The sequence below is a fragment of the Ovis aries genome, chromosome 1 (genome assembly GCF_016772045.2).
Source record: "Ovis aries strain OAR_USU_Benz2616 breed Rambouillet chromosome 1, ARS-UI_Ramb_v3.0, whole genome shotgun sequence".
NCBI lineage: Eukaryota > Metazoa > Chordata > Mammalia > Artiodactyla > Bovidae > Ovis > Ovis aries.
In genome coordinates this window covers 136,125,005-136,150,440 of record NC_056054.1, presented here as the reverse complement: position 1 = coordinate 136,150,440, position 25,436 = coordinate 136,125,005, and the positions used below count along the sequence as shown (strand labels likewise).

The 25,436-nt window shown below is 34.5% G+C and overlaps 1 protein-coding gene across 2 annotated transcripts in view; it reads left to right on the top strand.

Moving 5' to 3' along the window:
* Nucleotides 1–25,436, top strand: part of NCAM2 (neural cell adhesion molecule 2) — a 607,059-nt gene that overhangs the window by 506,346 nt on the left and 75,277 nt on the right. For both annotated transcript variants that reach the window (XM_042230005.2, XM_042230008.2), the window contains exon 12: nucleotides 8,697–8,870. In XM_042230005.2, coding sequence (XP_042085939.1) covers nucleotides 8,697–8,870 — 174 coding nt within the window. The remainder of the gene's footprint in view (nucleotides 1–8,696; nucleotides 8,871–25,436) is intronic.

Here is a 25,436-nt window from a genome sequence, read left to right as displayed (position 1 = left end):
GTTGTTAGGCAGGGGAACATAATATTTGATGTATTGTTTTGAATTTGTTTCCAAATATCTATGTGTATGTATATCTATACATATCTGTATGTATATATGTGCATGTATATCTATATATGTGTATATAGATATGCATGCACATATATATCTGCTTATTGCCCTCTTTGTTATTAACCAGGTTGTTTATACTCTCACTTTACTTACTAGTTCCTTTTTATTTAATTGTATTGTTTTATTTTATCAGAATTAAATTCAGAGAAGCAACTCCTCTTATTATTCCTTTACCTGTTACAACATATAAATGATTACCAAGAAAGATTTTTTATGTTTTCTCCTTTATACTTTGATCAAACCATCAAGCCATCAAACCATGTGACTTTAGACATATGCATAAATATCAAAATTTACGTCAGTGTTATTTAGACACTGAGAGCTGTTTTAAAGAAAGGGTAAGTGGAATGATATTTGTAAATACCCTGTGATGTATATCCCCATTAATTTACCTGCACAACAGCAACTTTAATGCTGTTATTATTAATATTTTGTTTAAAATAAAACTGATACTAAATGAGTTTTATTTGCCTAGAATCATACATCAACTTCACAGACGGTCCCTGTGTGACTCCTGGACTGTGACACCAACTCTTTGCTACTATACACAGCAAAAATTTCTAAGCTGAATCTCAGTATTGTATCTTTTACCTACCACTTGACTGAATATTGAAAGATGTCAGTGGATACAAAATAACAGCAAAAATTTCTAAGCTGAATCTCAGTATTGTATCTTTTACCTACCACTTGACTGAATATTGAAAGATGTCAGTGGATACAAAATAAAGTGATAGTAAGAATGTGGTTATCAGGGAAGGATGGCAAAACTATGATGACTAATATTTACTAAGGGCTTATTATTAATATATTTCAAGTTCTGGTTTACATGTTTTTTATTGCTTAATGCAAGTAACATCCCTAGTGTGGACGTTATTCTAATCTCCATTTTGGGGAGAAAAATACTGACTGTGGAAAAGATTAACAGACATGTCCAAGGTTGCAGCTGACAAAAGACCAGACTTTGGACTTATAAATTCTGATGATATATATCCTGGCGCTTCACCCAATTCTATGTTGGTACTAGAAGAGATGAAAAGGAAAAGTAAATATAAATAAAGTGTTTGTACAATTATCCTTTTTATTCATTCAGTGATAGGTGGCATTCTTTAGTTATTGAGATGGAAGGATCTAAGAACTAATTTACAAAACTACGCTAACAGTGATAGGAGTATTGTGGATGAAATTCAACATCCACATTCCCTATTTGAAACAGTGGGTTGTGTTTGATCATTTTTTAAAATATGATCTGCTTGAATACACCCAATGAGGTTAGATATTTCAGGATCTTTTCTTTTTTAATATAAATTTATTTATTTTAATTGGAGGTTAATTACTTAACAATATTGTATTGGTTTTGCCATATATCACCATGAATCCACCACAGGTTATACACGTGTTCCCCATCCCGAACCCCACCTCCCTCCTCCCTTCCAGTACCATCCCTCTAGAGGGTCGTCTCAGTGCACTAGCCACAAGCATCCAGTATCATGCATCGAACCTGCACTGGCGATTCGTTTCGTATATGATAGTATACATGTTTCAATGCTATTCTCCCAAATCATCCCACCCTCTCCCTCTCCTACAGAGTCCAAAAGACTGTTCTATACATCTGTGTCTCTTTTGCTGTCTCACATACAGGGTTATCATTACCATCTTTCTAAATTCCATATATATGTGTTAGTATACTGTATTGCTGTTTTTCTTTCTGGCTTACTTCACTCTGTATAATCGGCTCTGGTTTCATCCACCTCATTAGAACTGATTCTAATATATTCTTTTAATGGCTGAGTAATACTCCATTGTGTGTATGTACCACTGCTTTCTTATCCATTCATCAGCTGATGGACATCTAGATTTTTTCCATGTCCTGGCTATTATAAACAGTGCTGCAATGAACATTGGGGTACATGTGTCTCTTTCAATTCTGGTTTCCTCAGTGTGTATGCCCAGCAGTGGGATTGCTGGGTCAGAAGGCAGTTCTATTTCCAGTTTTTTAATGAATTTCCACACTGTTCTCCATAGTGGCTCTACTAGTTTGCATTCCCACCAACAGTTTAAGAGGGTTCTCTTTTCTCCACACCATCTCCAGTATTTATTGCTTGTAGACTTTTGTATCACAACCATTCTAACTGGCGTGAAATGGTACCTCACTGTGGTTTTGATTTGCATTTCTCTGATAATGAGTAATGTTGAGCATCTTTTCAAAGCAATCTATAGATTCAATCCAATTCCTATCAAGCTACCAATGGTATTTTTCCCAGTGCTAGAACAAATAATTTCACAATTTGTATGGAAATAAAAAAAAAAAAAAAAAAAAACTCAAATAGCTAAAGCAATCTTGAGAAAGAAGAATGGAACTGGAGGAATCAACCTGCCTGACTTCAGGCTCTACTACAAAGCCACAGTCATCAAGACAGTATGGTACTGGCACAAAGACAGAAATATAGATCAATGGAACAAAATAGAAAGCCCAGAGATAAATCCACACACCTATGGACACCTTATCTTTGACAAAGGAGGCAAGAATATACAATAGATTAAAGACAATCTCTTTAACAAGTGGTGCTGAGAAAACTGGTCAACCACTTGTAAATGAATGAAACTAGATCACTTTCTAACACTGCACACAAAAATAAACTCAAAATGGATTAAAGATCTAAATGTAAGACCAGAAACTATAAAACTCCTAGAGGAGAACATAGGCAAAACACTCTCTGACATAAATCACAGCAGGATCCTCTATGACCCACCTCCCAGAATATTGGAAATAAAAGCAAAAATAAATAAATGGGACCTAATTAAACTTAAAAGCTTCTGCACAACAAAGGAAACTATAAGCAAGGTGAAAAGACAGCCTTCAGAACTGGAGAAAATAATAGCAAATGAAGCAACTGACAAACAACTATTCTCAAAAATATTTCAGGATTTAGAAAGCCAGACAGAAAAGCATAAGTTTGAGGTTGTAAAGAGGAGGAAGCTCCTGAATATCTCCTCAGGAAAGTAACATGATCAGAGTGGTGCTTTAGAAGTATTGATTTTGCATTTCCATGCCATATGGATTCAAACTTGGTGGGCTGTCCAATAGAAGAGGAAGCTGAGAGCCACTAATGGCATTTCAGGAAGAAGCATATGGGGCATGGGCTTTGGAGTTCACAGTGCAAGCAGAAATGAAAAGATTTTGTTGTTCAGTCACTAAGTGTTATCTGAGTCTTTGAGACACCAAGGACTGTAGCACGCCAGGCTTCCCTGCCCTTCACCATCTCCCAGAATTTTCTCAAGAATTGAAATAAAATAAAAATAACTTTGTGACTAATGCTGATGTGCATATCAGAGGTAGGATCAAGAATAAATGTGATTATGAAACAATTGAGAAAGTGGAGAGAAGAATTAGAGGTGTTAGTTTAGATGTCAGGCACTATTTACTTGGCCAAAGTCTGTACCTCTGTATCATATTTTTAATTGATGAAAATTGTAATTTATCATATATTTCCTGAGGCCTGAGTATAGCCCATCACTTTTTTCAACAGTATATCTGTGTATATATGTATGTATATATGCTTGCATGTATAAATTGTGTATAGCAAATAATTTTTCCCTTTCCTCAAGAAATTCGTAATTTAGTAGTCAGTAGGTGGTTGGACATATAAAATCAGATTTTATCTAAAAAAAGATTTTAGAGCTTCAAATTACAAGCACACTTTTCTTTTTAGTCAGGTAACAGAAAGAAGAGGCCAACAAAAAATAAATATAAATGAAAACCAAGCTAAGAGTCAAGAGGTCTGAGAATAGACAGAAAAGATACCCACTCACCTCTACTTTTGTGATGGTACATTTATGTTAAGATTAAAGGTTCAGTTGGTGTACCATGTCAGAGTATACAGCTTAGCAAATGGTGCATACTTCTGTACTTAGCGTAAGAACCCCAAACTGTGAACATACCATAGGGTCAAAGGTGGGAGCCCAGAAGTATCCCTCCTCTCTCTCTGCATGTGTGCTCAGTCTCTCAGTTATGTCCAACTCTTTGTGACCTCTGGGCAGTATCCCACCAGGCTCCTCTGTCCATGGGATTTTCCAGGCAAGAATACTGGAGCAGATTACCATTTCCTACTCCAGGGGATCTTCCTGACTCAGGGAACAAACCTACGCCTTCTGCATTGGCAGGCAGATTCTTTACCTCTGAACCACCTGGGAAGCTCTTCCAGCCTCCACTAGTACTTAAAGCCTTTTCTTTTGAAATGTGTCATCAAACTAAATGTTATTGCTGTGATTCCCAATTTAATCCTAATGTTACAGAGTCACTCAACATGCGGTCAGTCTTATGTGGAACAATCAATGTGTGTGTGTTTTCCCTCTTCTGCAAACTTTAGATCAAATCTGCAGATGAAAAGAAACTTTGGTTATAATCTAGCAATTAAAGAAACTTTGCTTTACCATCTAAGCCACCAGGGAAGCCCTGCAAAATTATATTGGAATGTATCCATATTCTGCATATTTATTCCTGAACCTTAGAGTTTTAGTATAATGCACTTCATAGGACTGTCAAATAATTTGCAATCACTAATTAGAGCTGAAATGTACACTGTTGCATTTTGTTACAATATTAATATCCAAAAGGCCATAAACCTGACCTCATGGCTCTTGTCCAGTGTCATTTGTAAGACGTAGTTTTATGTGATCTATAGTGCTCCCTTTTAACTCTAGCAAATAAGGCACATTTGACTCTCGACAGCCATTAGAGACTTTTATATGAATGTTTGATTATACTGAAACAAAAATTTATATTTACTGCATTATTTTCAATCAAGTGATTTTCTTTTTGTAAAGTTGATTCCTGAGATGGAACTATGCACTTAATTTACATATTCATAAAATACCTATATATAATTTACCTAAATTGTATATATTTCTAATCTTTATGATTTTTTTTCAAATGTGATATTGAAGAAAGATGGAGACTGAGAGACAGAAGGGACAGAGAGAAATTCCTTTAATGTTTAACATGTCTCTAATTGCTCATGTTTTCAGAGCAGAGGTTTCATTGATTTCCTCATCAAAACTTTTTGCTCTTTTACACTCTCCTGTTGCTTGTTTGGCCTTTCAGATAATTCTTTACAAGGCTTTGTGTACTAGAAAATAAAGTGAAGTTTCACCCTAAAGTATCTGCTCAAGGGTATCTTCTTGAGTTTGAAGTAATATGAGTAAAGGATTATTACAAAAGCACACAGATGTATACTATCATGTAGGAAACGAATCGCCAGTCTATGTCCGATTCAGGATACAGCATGCTTGGGGCTGGTGCACGGGGATGACCCAGGAAGATGTTATGGGGAGGGAGGTGGGAGGGGGGGTTCATGTTTGGGAACGCATGTACACCCGTGGTGGATTCATGTCAATGTATGGCAAAACCAATACAGTATTGTAAATTAAAATTAAGTAAAGGAACCCTCCTACACTGTTGGTGGGAATGCAAACTAGTACAGCCACTATGGAGAACAGTGTGGAGATTCCTTAAAAAATTGCAAATAGAACTACCTTATGACCCAGCAATCCCACTTCTGGGCATACACACCAAGGAAACCAGAATTGAAAGAGACACATGTACCCCAATGTTCATCGCAGCACTGTTTATAATAGCCAGGACATGGAAACAACCTAGATGTCCATCAGCAGATGAATGGATAAGAAAGCTGTGGTACATATACACAATGGAGTATTACTCAGCCGTTAAAAAGAATTCATTTGAATCAGTTCTGATGAGATGGATGAAACTGGAGCCAATTATACAGAGTGAAGTAAGCCAAAAAGAAAAACACCAGTACAGTATACTAACACATATATATGGAATTTAGGAAGATGGCAATGACGACCCTGTATGCAAGACAGGGAAAGAGACACAGATGTGTATAACGGACATTTGGACTCAGAGGGAGAGGGAAAGGGTGGGATGATTTGGGAGAATGACATTCTAACATGTATACTATCATGTGAATTGAATCGCCAGTCTATGTCTGACGCAGGATGCAGCATGCTTGGGGCTGGTGCATGGGGATGACCCAGAGAGATGTTATGGGGAGGGAGGTGGGAGGGGGGTTCATGTTTGGGAACGCATGTAAGAATTAAAGATTTTAAAATTTAAAAAATAAAAAACTAAAAATAAATAAATAAATAAATAAAAATTAAAAAAAAAACACTGTAAAACTAAATAAATAAATAAATAAATAAAATTAAGTAAAAATAAAAATTAAAAAAAATTTTAAAAAAGCACACAGATAAAAGATTTTGTAACTGTTTCTTTTAATTGCAGGGATTCAAATGTAAATACCTGAACTAAAGGATTAAAACTTAAATATGTAACATTATTTTAATTAAATGATTCATAAGGGAAATTTTTTTTTAATTTTAGTTTTTTATTTTTTAAATTTTAAAATCTTTAATTCTTACATGCATTCCCAAACATGAACCCCCCTCCCACCTCCCTCCCCATAACATCTTTCTGGGTCATCCCCATGCACCAGCCCCAAGCATGCTGCATCCTGCGTCAGACATAGACTGGCGATTCAATTCACATGATAGTATACATGTTAGAATGTCATTCTCCCAAATCATCCCACCCTCTCCCTCTCCCTCTGAGTCCAAATGTCCGTTATACACATCTGTGTCTCTTTCCCTGTTTTGCATACAGGGTCGTCATTGCCATCTTCCTAAATTCCATATATATGTGTTAGTATACTGTATTGGTGTTTTTCTTTCTGGCTTACTTCACTCTGTATAATCGGCTCCAGTTTCATCCATCTCATCAGAACTGATTCAAATGAATTCTTTTTAACTGCTGAGTAATACTCCATTGTGTATATGTACCACAGCTTTCTTATCCATTCATCTGCTGATGGACATCTAGGTTGTTTCCATGTCCTGGCTATTATAAACAGTGCTGCGATGAACATTGGGGTACATGTGTCTCTTTCAATTCTGGTTTCCTTGGTGTGTATGCCCAGAAGTGGGATTGCTGGGTCATAAGGTAGTTCTATTTGCAATTTTTTAGGCAAGAATATACAATGGAGTAAAGACAATCTCTTTAACAAGTGGTGCTGGGAAAACTGGTCAACCACTTGTAAAAGAATGAAACTAGATCACTTTCTAACACCGCACACAAAAATAAACTCAAAATGGATTAAAGATCTAAATGTAAGATCAGAAACTATAAAACTCCTAGAGGAGAACATAGGCAAAACACTCTCAGACATAAATCACAGCAGGATCCTCTATGATCCACCTCCCAGAATTCTGGAAATAAAAGCAAAAATAAACAAATGGGATCTAATTAAAATTAAAAGCTTCTGCACAACAAAGGAAAATATAAGCAAGGTGAAAAGACAGCCTTCTGAATGGGAGAAAATAATAGCAAATGAAGCAACTGACAAACAACTAATCTCAAAAATATACAAGCAACTTCTGCAGCTCAATTCCAGAAAAATAAACGACCCAATCAAAAAATGGGCCAAAGAACTAAATAGACATTTCTCCAAAGAAGACATACGGATGGCTAACAAACACATGAAAAGATGCTCAACATCACTCATTATTAGAGAAATGCAAATCAAAACCACAATGAGGTACCACTTCACACCAGTCAGAATGGCTGCGATCCAAAAATCTGCAAGTAATAAATGCTGGAGAGGGTGTGGAGAAAAGGGAACCCTCCTACACTGTTGGTGGGAATGCAAACTAGTACAGCCATAAGGGAAATTTTAAAAGATAGTTTAAAGTTTTCTTTTTTTATAACTGAATCACTTTACTGTATAGCAGAAATTAAACACAACACTGTAAATCACCTACACTTCAATAGAATTTTTGAAACAAAGGATCTAGAACAATCCCTGTTGTTAAATGATACAGGATAAAAAAACTGATATGGGATAATCTAGAAGAGTCACTGGCACATATGAGTGTTTGCTTTTCTTTTTTTTTTTTTTTTGCATTACTGTCCAAGTCACTCAAGTGTATCATTTCGTTAAGGTTAGTTTCAACTGTTTCAGACCCCTCAAAACCTTAAATCATCCATGTTTAGTTTTATTTATTTCATAATGATAATTTCTCTAAAATTTGCCCAATTATTTAATATAATTTTTATAAACAAAAATAAATCTCACATTTTCACTGAAGATAATTATTTATGTTAATAATTCAATAAAATCTAGTTTTCTTATATTTTACTTTCACCTGTCTTGTCTCTCTCTCTCTCACACACACACACACACACGCACACACACTCATGAACTTGTTTTTCTTGAATGGAAATAAAATGCTTATATTGGATAGTAAAGACAGAAGTAAAACTATTCCCTTAATAAATGAAATTTGGTATTGAATTGACTATTTTCTACAGTAATAAACATGAATTAGTGTGTACTTTCCTATAATTTGAAGAGATCATTCAGTGGTTTGTGTAAGCTTTGTAATTCAAATATATTAAGTCAGAGAGGCAGCAATTTTCCTTTATTCCTAGTTCTCAGAGCACCATAAATCTTGATAATGGCCATCCACATTACCTGGGTTATATTTCCTTTGTTTTTATTCCTTTGTAGATGTTCCATCAAGTCCCTATGGAGTGAAGATTATAGAGCTGTCACAGACCACAGCCAAGGTTTCTTTCAGCAAGCCGGACTCCCATGGAGGTGTGCCTATTAATCACTATCAAGTGGATGTCAAAGAAGTGGCATCAGAAACCTGGAAAATAGTACGCTCCCATGGAGTTCAAAGTGAGTCAATGATTTCAAAGCATGTTGGTTAATCCAAGCTCATCTTCAATATACCTGTATGATTAGCTTTTAATTTTCCCTTCAATGTGCTATTTTTATTTTAATGAGATAGGATGGGGAGACTTTCCCACTGTCCTGTTCTTCTTCAGAATTTATTAATAAAGAGTAGAAAATTTTCCATCTTTAGTAAAGTTTAAAGAGTTTTAGGAATTCTCCAGAGGTCCAGTGGTTAGGACTCAACACTTCCACTGCCATAGCCTGGAGTTCAGTCACTTGTTGGGGAACTAAGATTTCATGAGCTGCGTGGTATGGCCAAAACTAAGATTTAAAAAATAAGAATTGAGAAAAATCACCAAAGTTTAATTCCAAGGGGAAAAAGTTTGTATTTAAAATTTGGGTGTTGGAAAAGAAATTGGTGACATGTTACACTTGAAAGCTGAATATTATCAGTTATCAAATTTCATTTATTAATATTTCTTTCACAAGTAGGTATGGAAGTCATACTGTAAAATATAGATGCCTTGCATATATACTTATGAAGGCACCTATACAACTTGACCTCGCATGCTAACATTTACTTCAAAATTATGTTTGAAAAACTCAGATTTTTCCTGAGAGTCATGACATTTTGATTAATAGAATTAGCTAAATCTGAGAAATTGAAACAGTTTACAACACTTCTTTCCACTTATGTAGAATTTCATCATGTGAATGTGTGATATTTCTGCCATTATTAGGAGAAGAAACTAAATAGGAAACAATAGTAAATTAACAGACTGGGCCTCTGTTAATTGGGATATAGTGCTTCCCTGGTGGCTCAGATAGTAAAGAATCTGCCTGCAATGCAGGAGACCCAGGTTCCAATCCTCAATGGGGAAGATGCCCTGAAGAATAGAACGGCAATCCACTCCAGTGTTCTTGCCTGGAGAATTCCATGGACAGTTGGGCCTGGCAGGCAACAGTCCATGGGGTCGCAGACTCAGACACGACTGAGGGACTTATACACATACATACAACTGGGACATAGAATAACATCTTGTGGCCCTAAAAGATAGTGTAAAATAGTAAAGAAAGTATTGTTGAATAGTTTCCCTCTGCTGGCTCTGCCTTGACCCTAACATGTATGGTTTAAGGTTTCTATAAAAGGTATGAACCTTCCTGTGACGGTGTCCTAGTAAACAATGGAGACAGAACAGATAAAATCACTCTAGACTCACCTGTGTTGAGTTGGCACAGATATGAAGACAAGAAATGTCAAGTCTGGACATCATAGAAATTGCACTTGGCAGAATATTTACATTGCCAGACCCTCCACAAGCTGGGTAATCCCACTGGGATTACCAACCCTAGCAATCTAGAATATGTGTCTGGCATTTGTTCTTCCTTTAGCAAGGAGATGTACCATTTTCATAAAGATATGGTAAAGATATAAAATAGCATAAGATCAGAATAGCAAATGCTTTATACTAATAGAAATATGAAATGTGGGATGCATAATGATGGTTATGTTTGCTATAAAGTTTGCATCAATAATTTGACTTTTAGAATATACGAGATAGTTTAGACTTAAACATTCTGCCTTAAGCACACATATTTCATTGAGTCGCTACAGTTTATTTTAAAAGGGATACTTCAATCTTGCTCACATTTTCATCACTAGACAAGTTTAGGTGCTTCTAAAAATGCCCAGAATTATTTTTATACCGTGGCCAATCTACAATATCCTCTCACAATCACACCTGCTTTGGACGTGATTTCAAGCAAAATTCTCTCTTCCCCAGAATGAGTGGCAAGAAAGGACCTGTATATTTCTTACATTATATTGCATTTATATTTTAATATAGGCATGAGTGACAGTCACTCAGTCGTGTCTGCACCTGTGGCAAACCCTAACTATCTTCTGTCTGAGTTACACCCAGGCGTCTTAGCTGAAATGTCCATACTTACTATAATATCCTCTTTATCATGTATCTATTTAAAATAAAATTTAAAAGGCTGATTTCATTTCATAGACCTCAAAATTTTGTTGAATTATGAGACGTAATAAAATCTGTAATGTATGTATCTATGTAAAGTTATGAATATGTGTATACACAAACCTCAGAATTTGCAATCTTATTTAGCATTATTTTTTAAATTGTTTTCCATTGTAAAGTATTTATCTACTTTGAAGATGTTTTAAGGGACTCATATTTTTGAATAATGAAAAAATGATATTACTGTATATTTGTTTTATAATTTGCGCTAATCATTCATCTTAAACTTTGAGATTTTTATGAACACAATCGTACTCATTGCCTTTGAGGCATTTCTTAGAAGATTGATTTAGGTTTATCTGTATAAAGGTAGGTACATATGGTCATGAACATTTCAGCTACTGCATCTTTTTGCCCTCAGAGTGGTTTTCTTCTAATTTACATTAGTTTAGTGTCTGTTTAGTTACATTTCCGTGTATCTACAATACATTATATACTATTCATGTATCTGATTCCAATTGCCAATATCATCGTGAAAGTGGAAGTGAAGTCGCTCAGTCGTGTCCGACTCTTTGCAATCCCATGGACTGTAGCCTACAGTGCTCCTCCGTCCATGGGATTTTCCAGGCAAAATACTGGAGTGGGTTGCCATTTCCTTCTCCAGAGGATCTTCCCAACTTGGGGATCGAACCTGGGTCTCCTGCTTTGTAGGCAGATGCTTTACCATCTGAGCCACCAGGGAAGTCACCTAGACATAAATATCAGCTCTTGCTTGATTGTAATGTCATTCAGTAGGAAATTTCCTGTTAGTAGATTGTGATTCTAAATGACTTATTAATTAATCTTCTGTGAATTTCAGTTGCTCACTCTGCATCTGGCTTAGAGGGCAATTGAAGACTGGACCTATTATATTCTTCTTCAAGGCTTAACTAAACCCTTACTGATCATCCCAATCATTGCTGTGACACAAAACTAATTTTCGAAACAGAATTATGAGCAAATCAGATATCAAAAACTGAACTATTCAGATATGGAGTGTGAGTCATCCTAATATTTAATTTTGGGTGAAAATCATGTATTACAGGTGGAGTAAGACTTTTTGACTGGGAGGGCTACATGACATACTCATTACCATATCATTTAACATTTTGTGTTACATATACCTCATTGGGCACAAATGAAGAGAAAATAATAATCTTGCAAACTTGCTACTCAATTTTCAGTCTTCAAGCTGAAAATGAAAAATTAATATTTTAAAATATCAAGCTCTTTTTAACAGAGAAGAAAATAATTCTCTCAAATAGCATAATCTATTTCTATTGATTTGTGAAATGTTTAGAAACACACATAAAATCACAGCTAGACTCACACACAGAAGTCCTTCCAGTGTAAACCAAAATTATTATACACTTTGCTTTATTTAGGTCTAAGCTTATAGTAGAATTTCCCTTTGTTACTGAAAATAAGGGAGATAAGTTTTATTTGAACATAAGAGCATGTTCTAAATAAAAATTCATTGAAACTTTTACTTTTGCAAGTTATTGCCTTTTTCACTAATCAAGGGATATAATAATTGACTATAATTTTAAGATAAATACCTGGTTGGATTTTTCAATCCTTTCATTGCATAGTTCCATTGAACTTTAAATGTGGCTTTGCAGGATGCAATTTCATTGTGTATATTTTAATTTATTGATGGCAATTTTAACATTAAAGTATTTAGTTTGTAAACATTACAGTTAAGATTATGTGCATGCTTCATGTTACATATAATTCAAAGCTTTTTATACAGGTTTTAGTGTTAGTGAAAGATCTGTTTTAATTAAAATTTGAAAGAAAAAATCAATTTATATGGTAGAAAAAGCCATTTTCTTCTTTGAAAAGTAGCATTTAATAAACATAATTTCCAAAATTGTTTTGTTTGAAGTATTTGTTTGGATTTATAACATATAAATCTACGTCTGATAGATTAGCAAACTGTTTTGAATAGAAGCTTAAATTGAAGTAGATTGAAGATTAGTACTGTCCTACTATATATTTTTTTCACTTTAGCATTTATATTTTTTAGTTTGTTATCAATTTTAAAATTTCTAAATCCTTCATGGTAGTCTGTTGTCAAAGTTGTTTCTGCTGCCTGGTTTTCTCGTAGACTTATTTTGTTGTTGTTTTTATTTATTTTATTCTCTGTCATTCACACTGGAAACTTTTCTCAAATATTTGGTGATCCTTGTCTAGATGTGTATACTAAAAAGTGAGAGAAAAAACCACTTGGTGTTGTTTACAAAGACAGGGCTTCTCAGCCCTGTGATTAGTTTGTTCAACAGCTGGATTCTTCATTGGTGATGGAGGAACATATTGTATATGTATAATGCTATGTCTGCAGCATACATAATATTGTAAGAGGCCATGATTCTGTTAAATTGTCAATTAATTTTTAATGAAAATGTACAGATTAGGCATCTTTCAATCTGAATGTAAAACCCATAGTTATCGTTAGTGGAAACATTTTATTAATGCTATTAAATATAAAAATTTCTTCCATGGTCATTGTTGAGTATGAAACCTCTCTGCTTTTGTTAGTATTTTAAAATACCAATGATTATTTAAAATATAGGATAAAAATAATGAGAATGAACATAATAATTCAACAAAATTAATCCCATACACGTATTTCTTCAAATGCATTTTGCCATATTATGATGTTATCTAAATTGTCACATTCCTAAATTTATGAGGAATTTTCTATGTTATGTTGTGGTACCATTAAAAATAACGAAATCATTAATATGTTTTTGCTACTTAAAAACTTCCCTTTATATATATATATATTTTTGGAGCACCTCAGAATATATCCCTGAATATAATGTGAGCATACTTTTAGGTCTTTTCTGTCTCTGCTTCTTTCAAACCATATACACAGTGGTTTATTTTAACTTTAAAAATGAATTTCCTTTTTTCCCTCTTATCTTTGTGTTTTTTTCGTTTCTGTGTATGTTCTTGAAATTCATATTACTATATATTTTCTTTTCTTTTATGATATGTTAACAGATATCTTTCATAATCATTGAGTAAAGGGTTCGTGTGATCCAGTGACATGAATCTATGATAGCTAGTTCATGTTTGAAATGCTGTAATATACCATTTCTCAACAAACTTCTTTGCCTACCACTTGTGAGAAATGGATCTAAAGGGGTTCTTTGGTTTGTTTGCTTGTTTTTGCTTAAATAATCTTCTAGTTTCTCAATAGCTAAAATATATTTTGACATCATTCCAAATTACACTTTACAGTTTTTATTCCAGTGCTTCTTTGAATCTGTATTACTTGCAATTGCCTGAGCAAAACTTGATTTCCCTCCACGTATACTATTCAATTTCACAATTTTAGAAATTATTTAAAATGAGCATTAGTGTTAGCTCTAGCAGTGGCAACCCACTCCAGTACTCTTGCCTGGAAAATCCCATGGACAGAGGAGCCTGGTAGGCTACAGTCCATGGGGTCACTAAGAGTTGGATACGACTGAGCGTCTTCACTTTCACTTTTCACTTTCATGCATTGGAGAAGGAAATGGCAACCCACTCCAGTGTTCTTGCCTGGAGAATCCCAGGGACGGGGGAGCCTGGTGGCCTGCTGTCTACGGAGTCGCACAGAGTCAGACACGACTGAAGTGACTTAGCAGCAGCAGCAGCAAACTGTTGCAGATTTTTAAAACTTAAAAAGCTCCAATACTTTTTTAAGATTCTCTTCAGGAAATACTTTTTATAATTCTACTCTTTCCAACATAAATATACCTAAAGAAAAGTGGCTATCATTTCTAAATGGCTATATTTCAGTGGTGAAAGGCATAAGAGAAACTGACTGCAAAAACCATCTGTCTATGTTACATGCAAGTGCAGTAAACTCTTATGAATTGCAAAGAAAGAAAGAAAAAAGTAATTCACAGTAATTTCATATTTTAACTGAAAGGAAATCTGTTCTAATTTGCATGTAGTGGAAAGACTTCTGTATGTTAAAATTCAAAACAAGAATATCTTGGACGATTTCCATTGTGCTTATAAAAAGAACTCAAACTAAATTACAAATTTATATATAATTGCAATCTTAATGAATTTAAACTATGTAGAACAAAGTTTAGAGGGAACTAAGCTAAGAGGAAAATTGCGTGAAATAGCAGTGTTAAGTAAAATTCCTTGTCTGCTAGAAATTTCCTCACGTATGTCAGGATGAAGAGACAAATTCATACAAAATTCTGTACTCAGCCTTGTCTCTACTGTAATGAGAGAGTTTTTATACAAATAAGTTTTTTAAATTTTTTATGTAAAATTAATGAGCTTTTGTGTGTGGTTATAATTTTATGAATCACAGAAATAAAGATTATGAAGAAATGGAATTAATATATACAGAAAAAATGTGGGGAGTGAGAAAAGAAACATGAATATTTCATGAATATTTTATAGGAATTTAATCCACAGGCTGATGAAAGTATCCATAGAGCCTAGAAACTTAAAAAAAATAGAACCAATTTCTGCTCAAACATACAGTCTTCTGGATATGTTAGAATGCAGTGTAAATAAAGTCTTCACTGGAATATGGCTTACAAATTCTTATTAATTCAGTGAGCAATCCCTGTGGCCTAAGCATCATGATTATTTGGATAGTGAACTTAAACGATTGGGGCCTTCAGAAGACATCTAAATTTTGTTCCCCTAAACTTTTTGAAATCATGCACCAAAATATTTCACTCTGTTAAAATTATTTGATTTTTATTATTAAAATATAATGAACAGTATTTTTCTATTATTGTTTATAAATATACTGATAGTTTAAAGAGAGTATAGACCTTTACTTTTGTAAACTAAATGGCTCAAGATTCTTTTGTTGGAAAGGTTCTAATGCCTTCTTCTATAGTACCATCCTCCTAAGGAGGATGAACACCTTGGACTATCATTAGAAGTGATTTCAGAGACTGACACTGCTCTGCTTCTCAGCAATTTAATATCATCTGTGGACCATGGAGATAATGTTCTTATTTTGTGTTACTGGTGCTATCTTATGTCCTCCAGTTTTCTACATCAAGGTCTGATTAACATTTGAACTAATAGTGTTCTGCTTTGATTTTTGTCAATGTCATTTTAAAAACTCACTATTGCATATATCAGTGACATTAAAATAGGATGCTCACATTCCAAGATATGTAAAAGATCAGTCATTAGGGTGCATAAAAGTAATCTGAAAAATAATTCCATTTCTCCAAACGAATGATATAAAACATAATTCAAATAATCATATTTAGTAAATGATCAATAATACTATGTATACATATATACATATGCAAATATGTATTAGGTGTTTATGTGTGCTTTTTGTGTCTTTTCTTCTTAATCACATAACATTCCCGCAAACAAACACTTGGCACATCAAAACCAGTCCACTTGTTCTACTTGTCCACTTGTCCACTTGTCCACACATTCTACTTTCTTTGGTCATGCTTGAATTTCACTCTTTTTTGTCCATCCTTCACATACCAATATAAACTTGAACTTATTTGTACAAATTTATTTCATTATCTTTTAGTAGAAATATTTTATATTCTTTTGCATATCTTTAATAAGTCTAGCTTATACCAGTCTCTGCCTGCCAGCTAATTACCTCATAATATAAATATTAAGACATGAATCATCTTTCCATCTTGACCACACATTTGAGAACTTGTATACCCTAATGTGTGAACCTATCAATATTCCATATCACCTAAGATGAATTAATGCATCATGTAATTACTGTTTGTTTATAATAAAATAAAATTATGTTATTAACTATTTCTAAACATCTGCCAGTGTGGCTCAGATGGTAAGGAGCTTGTCTGCAATGTGGAAGACCTGGGTTCGATCCCTGGGTTGGGAAGATTCCCTGGAGAAGGAAATGGCAACCCATTCCAGTATTCTTGTCTGGAGAATTCCATGGACAAAGCGGCTTGGTGGGCTATTGCCTGTGGGGTCGCAAAATGTCAGACAAAACTGAGCAACTAACACTTTCACTTTTCATGAAAATGAATTATAATAAATAAAACCACTTAAGCAAGTTGGTTGTTTCATCTTGCTTTGCAGTTTCTGTTGACTACACAGGCTCTTCTGACAACTAATGCTATGTACTTATCCATCCTATAAAACCTAATTCCATTTATATTAATAAATTGTCATGGTACCTACTAATATTTTTAAAATATATATTATAGGATTTTAAAATATTAGACATATTTAAAGTATAGCCATAGTAGACTATTGAGAAAATTGAGGTAGTTGTTTACCTTCCTCTAAAAAGTGGGCTAGAAGTGAAGTCAAGTGAAAGTCACTCGGTCGTGTCCGACTCTTTGCGACCCCATGGACTATACAATCCATGGAATTCTCCAGGCCAGAATACTGGAGTGGGTACCCTTTCCCTTCTCCAGGGAATCTGTCCATCCCAAGGATCAAACCAAGTCTCCTGCACTGCAGGCGGATTTTTTACCAACTGAGCTATCAAGGAAGCCTTAAAAAGTGGTTTTAATTATTCCTAATTTTCCTCCCATATGTGAAGATGCCTTCATATCATATATGAAGATGCCTCTTCATACAAAGGCATCATTAAACCACTGAATGACATGTGCTGCTGCTATTGCCTCACTTATCATTAGAGAAGCAAGGAAATCTTAGTGATAGATCACGCCTGTGCATAATCTGGTGATTTTGCCATGTCAAGGGTCAGCATGTTTTTCACATGGCAGAGAAAGGAATGTATTTCACAAAGCTGCTTTCACTTGTAATATTTTGCCAAAAATCTTTTTTTGTTTGTTTGTTTAATTTTTATTTATTTATTTATTATTATTATTTTTTACTTTACAATTATGTATTCGTTTTGCCACACATCAACATGAAAGATCTTGATTTCCACAACTGATCCCTGATTTGACACAGAAACACATGAAAAGAACTTTTTATTTTATTATATTTTTTTAATATAAATGTATTTATTTTAATTGGAGGCTAATTACTTTACAGTATTGTATTGGTTTTGCCATACATCAACATGAATCTGCCACGGGTGTACACATGTTCCCCATCCTGAAACCCCCTCCCCGTACCATCCCTCTGGGTCATCCCAGTGTACCAACCCTGAGCATCCTGTATCTTGCATCGAACCTGGACTGGAAATTCATTTCATATATGATATTATACATGTTTCAATGCCATTCTCGCAAATCATCCCACCCTCTCCCTCTCCCACAGAGTCCAAAAGACTGGTCTCTACATCTGTGTCTCTTTTGCTGTCTTGCATACAGGATTATCATTACCATCTTTCTAAATTCCATATATATGTGTTAGTATACTGTATTGGCGTTTTCCTTTCTGGCTTACTTCACTCTGTATAATAGGCTACAGTTTCATCCACCTCATTAGAACTGATTCTAATGTATTCTTTTTAATGGCTGAGTAATACTCCATTGTGTACATGTACCACTGCTTTCTTATCCATTCATCTAGGTTGCTTCCATGTCCTGGCTATTAGAAACAGTGCTGCGACGAACATTGGGGTACATGTGTCTCTTTCAATTCTGGTTTCCTTGGTGTGTATGCCCAGCAGTGGGATTGCTGGGTCAGAAGATAGTTCTATTTCCAGTTTTTCAAGGAATCTCCACACTGTTCTCCATAGTGGCTGTACTAGTTTGCATTCCCACCAACAGTGTAAGAGGGTTCCCTTTTCTCCACACCCTCTCCAGCATTTATTGCTTGTAGACTTTTGTATCACAGACATTCTGACTGGCGTGAAATGGTACCTTATTGTGGTTTTGATTTGCATTTCTCTGATAATGAGTGACGTTGAGCATCTTTTCATGTGTTTGTTAGCCATCTGAATGTCTTCTTTGGAGAAATGTCTGTTTAGTCTCTGGCCCATTTTTTGATTGGGTCATTTATTTTTCTGGAATTGAGCTGCAGGAGTTGCTTGTATATTTTTGAGATTAATTCTTTGTCAGTTGCTTCATTTGCTATTATTTTCTCCCATTCTGAAGGCTGTCTTTTCACCTTGCTTATAGTTTCCTTTGTTGTGAAGAAGCTTTTGATTTTAATTAGGTCCCATTTGTTTATTTTTGCTTTTATTTCCAATATTCTGGGAGGTGGGTCATAGAGGATACTGCTGTAATTTATGTCAGAGAGTGTTTTGCCTATGTTCTCCTCTAGGAGTCTTATAGTTTCTGGTCTTACATTTAGATGTTTAATCCATTTTGAGTTTATTTTTGTGTGTGGTGTTAGAAAGTGATCTAGTTTCATTGGTGGTTGACCAGTTTTCCCAGCACCACTTGTTAAAGAGATTGTCTTTTCTCCATTGTATGTTCTTGCCTCCTTTGTCAAAGATAAGGTGTCCATAGGTGCATGAATTTATCTCTGGGTCTATAACTTATGTGTAACATTATATTTTACAGGTATACAATGTAGTGATTCATGACTTTTAAAGGTTATAAATCATTAATACATGCTATTAAATATTAGCTATATTCCTCGTGTTGTGTAATGTATTTTTTATACAAAATATTTTATACTTCTTAATCACCTATCCCTTTATTGCTCCTCACCCTTCCTTCTCCCCACTGATAACCACTAGCTGTTCTTTATATCTGTGGGGCTGTGCCTCTTTTATTGTATTCACTAGCATGTTGTGATTTTTGTCTTCCACTATCAGTGCTATCATGCAATATTTGCCTTTCTCTGTCTGACATATTTCAATCAGCATAATACCCTCCAAGTCCACCCATGATGCTGTATATAGCAAGTTTTCATTTTTTATGACTGAGTAGTATTTCAGTGTGTGTGTGTGTGTGTGTGTGTGTGTGCACCACATCTTCTTTATCCATTCACCTGTTAATGAACACTTATGTTGCTTCCATATCTTGGCAACTGTAAATAATGCTGCTATGAATATTGAAGTGCATGTATCTTTTCTAATTATAGTTTTGGGGTTTTTTTCTGCCATATTCCTAGGAATGGATGCTGGATCATATGGAATTTCTAGTTTTAGTTTTATGAGAAACCATCAGTAATCAAAACGCTATGGTACTGGCATGAAACAGATATAAAAACCAATGGAATAGGGTAGAGACCTCAAAAATAAACCCACACATTTATGGTCAGTTAATCTATGACAAAGGAGGCAAAAATATTCAATGGAGAAAACAAAATTTCTTTAGCAAGTGGTTCTGGGAAAACTGGACAGCTACCTGTAAAAGAATGAAATTAGAACACTTCCTAACACCTTACACAAAACTAATTTCAAAATGGATTAAAGATCTAAATGTGAGGCAACCACTATAAAACTCTTACAAGAAAACAAGCAGAATATTCTTTGGCATAAATCACAGCAAGATCCTTTTTGACCCATTTCCCACAGTAATGAAAATATAAACAAATAAGACCTAATTAAACTTAAAAGCTTTGTACAGCAAAGGAACCCACAAAGAAGATGAAAGGACAACCCTCAGAATGGGAGTAATATTTGCAAATGAAGTAACTGGCAAAGGATTAATCTCCAAAATATACAACAACCTCATGCAGCTTCCTATTAAAAAAAAAAAAACAACCCAAAAACAGCAAGTAACCCAGTCAAAAATGGGTGGAGGACCTAAACAGACATTTCTCCAAATAAAATATACAAATGGCCAACAAACACATGAAAAGATGCTCAACGTTTCTCATTATTAGAGAAATGCAGAGCAAAGCTACAATGAGGTATGGTCATACACTTGTCTGAATGGCCATCTTCAAAAAATCTACAAACAATAAACATTGGTGAGGGTGTGGAACAAAGGGAATTCTCTTGCACTGTTGGTGAGAATGTAAATTGATACAACTACTATGGATACAACTATGGAGAACATTGTGGAGGTTCCTTTAAAAACTAAAAATTCTGTATGAGCCAGCAATCGTACTAAGGAACATATCCTGAGCAAGCCATAATTCAAAAAGAAATGTACACAATTCAAAAATAGCAAGCAATTGATTAGAAATGAAGGGGATATCTGAATTCAGTGTGGAGAAAAGCAAAGCCTCTCTAGGAAAAACTTTGAATATTAATATGAGTTTAAAATAATAGTATATAACTTCCTTGAATATGGAGGAATAAAGAATTTAGAAAAACTAAAAACTCTGGGGGAGACAAACTCCCCAAGCTGCACATGGTGAATAGATTCAGAATCTCGCTCACTTTCTGGGGGGAATTTCTGGATTGTCTTGTGGTTTGGTGTGTGGATAAATAAGAATATAAATGATAGAGTAAGATCAGTTCATTCCTCATTTGGAAATGTGTCTAGGAACCTTGGTATATAAGGTTATATATATGGTATATAAACTAAACTAATTTAGTGTTTTAAAAATACATAAAACTGAAAGAACAAGTTGCCCAAAATGCACCATAGGCAGAAGGAAATGTCTTTTTTCCTGCAGTGAGAAACTTAAGAACTCTTAATAATCAGATTGTTCAATCTGACTTTATTCTGAATCTTTCATTATTGCATCTTACTGTAATCGCAATGTGTTCCTGTGAACTATAGGAAAAATCACTGAGTTGTGTCCATCTTACAGTGCTGAGAATATGTGAAGATCATCAGTATGGATTTACATTGTTTATTCTAGTGAGGATCCAGAAATACATGCATGTCTGTATGCAAAGTCGCCTCAGTTGTGTCCAACTGTCTGCAAAACTATGGGCTGTAGCCCACCAGGCTCCTCTGTCCATGGGATTCTCCAGGCAAGAATACTGGAGAGGGTTTTCTTGCCCTCCTTCAGGGAATTTTCCTGACCTAGGGATTGGACCCACATCTTACATCTCCTGCATTGGCAGGAGGGTTCTTTAACACTAGGTCCACATTTGAAAGTCCTAGAAATACATAACTAAGTAAAATATTCTGAGAAATGTTATGCCTTCTAATAGCTTAAATCTTGGAAGAAAAGTATATGCAGAATTACTCTTTGTATAGTTTTTACTTTTATATGTAATTAATGTCTTTGAGTGAAAGTGAAAGTCAGTCAGTCGTGTCTGATTCTTTGTGACCCCATGGACTACATTGTTCATGGAATTTTCCAGACCAGAATACTGGAGTGGGTAGCCTTTCCCTTTTCCAGGTGATCTTCCCAACCCAGGAATTGAACCCAGGTCTCCCACATTGCAGGTGGATTCTTTACAAGCTGAGCCACAGGGGAAGCCCAAGGATACTGGAGTGGGTACCCTATCCCTTCTCCAGTGAATCTTCCCGACCCAGGAATCGAACTGGGGTCTCCTGCATTACAGGTGGATTTTTTACCAGTTGAGTTATCAGGGGAGCCCCATGTCTTTGAGAGAGGATACATTTTCCTCACTTTTGAGTTTATGAGGACTTTTTGGATTCCTTGGTTGCAGTGATTTTCTGAACTCTGATTTTACAGTCTGAGATTGCGTGGGACAATGCAAAGCTTTAAGATAGAATCCACACTTTGCTACTTCTTGACTGTTTGATCCTCTGAGCCCGCATTTATTTATCTGTGAAATGAAGGATACAACAGATCTGGACTTGTCTAGGTATACAATCATATATCATCAAATAGAATTTGAGTGGTGGATTCTTTGAAAAAACAAACCATTTTATTTGAGGAAGTAAAATGTTCTTTAAATGTTCAGTAATGCAAGAATAAATTGAATAAACTAGGGATCAAGGATAACAAGTGTAGATTTAGAAAATGTCTGTTTAGGATCAGTTTTTAAGTAAGCTTTTATTTAGCATATGTTTTAAAATGTCAATTCAAAAACTCTTTATTGCCTTCTCATTATGCATTTGAAATATGTAGGCTCTGTGAGGGCAAGAGACAATGCATACAATATGTGTGCTATGTGTTCTGGCCATAAGAATCTTACAATAGAAAGCTTCTCTCAGTAAAGCATTCAGAATCCAAAGTAGAAGGCATAATTGATAACATAAAAAATATGTATAATTGTTATTCGATTCAGTTCAGTCACTCAGTTGTGTCCAACTCTTTGAGACCCCATGGACTGCAGCACACCAGGCTTCCCTGTTCATCAACAACTCCTAGAGCTTGCTCAAACTCATGTCCATTGAGTTGGTGATGCCATCCAACCATCTCTTCCTCTGTTGTCCCCTTCTCCTCCTACCTAGTCTTTCCCAGGATCAGAGTCTTTTCCAGTTTGTCAGTTCTTTGCATCAGGTGGCCAAAATATTGGAGCTTCAGCTTCAGCATCAGTCCTTCCAATGAATATTCAGGACTGATTTCCTTTTGGATTGGCTGGTTGGATCTCCTTGTAGTCCAAGGGACTCTCAAGAATCTTCTCCAACACCACAGTTCAAAAGCATCAATTTTTAGGCACTCAGCTTTCTTTATAGTCCAACTCTCACATCCATATATGACTACTGGAAAAAACATAGCTTTGACTAGACAGACTTAATAACATTTATTAAGAGGTTAAATAGCTAAAATGTGGCTTTGAGTTTTTATAGCCATGGTGCAGAGAGGGACATTTAGTTACAAAAGCTTTAACTTCAGCTCCTAAATCCTTCCCCCCGCAAAAAAGGAGAAAAACAAAAAAGTTTATAACATAAAAACGTAATTTTGTTCAGATATTTTGGGAAATTAGCATATTTGTGAATGAAAAAAATAATATTCTGATTACTTTTAGTTATTCAAGATACTTCTAATGGGTATTTTATAAAAAACTATTACTTTAGATTATAGAAGATAAATTTTGGTAATTATTTATCTATCATCATTTATATACTAAGTGGATCCTAAAGAAAATCAGTCAAACTCCATTAGATGAATAATTTCTACGTGGTAAGAAGTATTATATTTTAAATGTAAAAATTATGAATAGTTTATGAAAATAATTTTGGTGAAATTATTCTTTATTTTAAACAAGGTTTTAGCAAAAAGTATATTTCAAGGAGAAGCTATTTAATTCAAGACAATTGTTAAATTGTTTTATTGTTTTTATGCATCGTTTATGCTCACAGTGAAAAAGAACATGAAAAGCAGTACAGGAAAGAAGAAACTTAAATAAATTCAGAAATGATGAGCTGTGGTTTTAAAATAGTGTCATCAATATATTGTTTTAGTTAAAGCCCAACACAAATAGTACATGATTATTTACTTTTTCTTTCTACTCTTCATCAAGGAATATATTCATTTGAATTATTTATTATAAATAATATATCCCTATACTTATTTATATTAATAGTATATATATTTATATCTGTGCATGCTCAGTCATGTCCAACTCTTTGCAACCCCATAGCCCACCAGACTACTCTGTCCATGGAATTTCCCAAGTAAGAATTTTGGAGTAGGTTGCCATTTCCTACACCAGGGAATCTTCCCGAACCAGGGATCAAACCCACATCTTTGTCTCTTGTATTGACAGATAGGTTCTTTTGACTCTGCTGTGTCACCTGGGAAGCCCATAGGATGTATTTAAACAACTTATATATTATGATCTGTAAAAATCTTTAAGATAGTTTTAAAAAGTGAGATCATATTCTTTTGCTACTGACGGAATCTTTAAAGACTATATAATTTGTGCAAAAATGAAATGTATACTTTCAAGAATACATGAAAATATAGTTGAACTGAGATGAGTATTTGCATAAACCACTTAAGAAAACTTGAAGACATTTTGCATTAATAGTGAATAATCCCAATGTATTATTTTCATGTATGTAAAGAATAACTGAGGTCAAAATTAGGCATTATGGAAATAAATGTTAAAACATTACTTTTATTTTTATTCAAACCTGTTGTAAACTTCTGCAGAAAGGAGTAAGACAATTTTCTCTCTCCAAAAAAAGCTATCTTGTCTTGTTTCTTATTTTAACTGTTTACACAACAAAAGTTGAATCTCAGATGAGGAACTCTGGGGATTTCATTATATTTACAGATTTATCTGAGGAGATTAAGAGCAGGTGAAATTTGGAATGATCAGTTCTATCCTAGACAAGCTTTGTGATTGTTCAGGCTATCTGATGTTTTCCAAGTTTGTGATAACCTGAACAATTCTATGTTAGATGGATGATACAGCAGTTCTACACCAAGGGAGTCCTTATCTCTACATTGAATGACCCATGGACAAAAAACCCATGGAGAGATCTGGGGTTTAAGAGAGTGAAGAGAGTAAGGTTAAATTTTCATCTAACTTTAGACTTTTGCTAAACCTAATTAGTTTGTAAATATTAACATGTAATTTACCTCACTCTGAGAGTTGTAAATATTCAATAGCCTCTGCTTCTCTTGACAGCCAAAGGGAGGAACTGACAATCCATTTTCTAAACAAAATATATTTTGTTCAACTTCTTTTAATAAAACTCAATTCTCTTCTTAGAGACTACAAATCAAATTTTTCTCTCTAGTAATATCATTTCCATACTTGTAAAAATAATGTTTAAAAAGTTCTATTTTCCTTTCATTTGTCAGTTAAAATGTCACTGTTTTTTAGTGTATCTCAATACATTATTGCCATGTATTTGCTGAACTCCTTACATTTATAGCCAGATAACAAAATGGCCATTTATAAAATACAGTTATA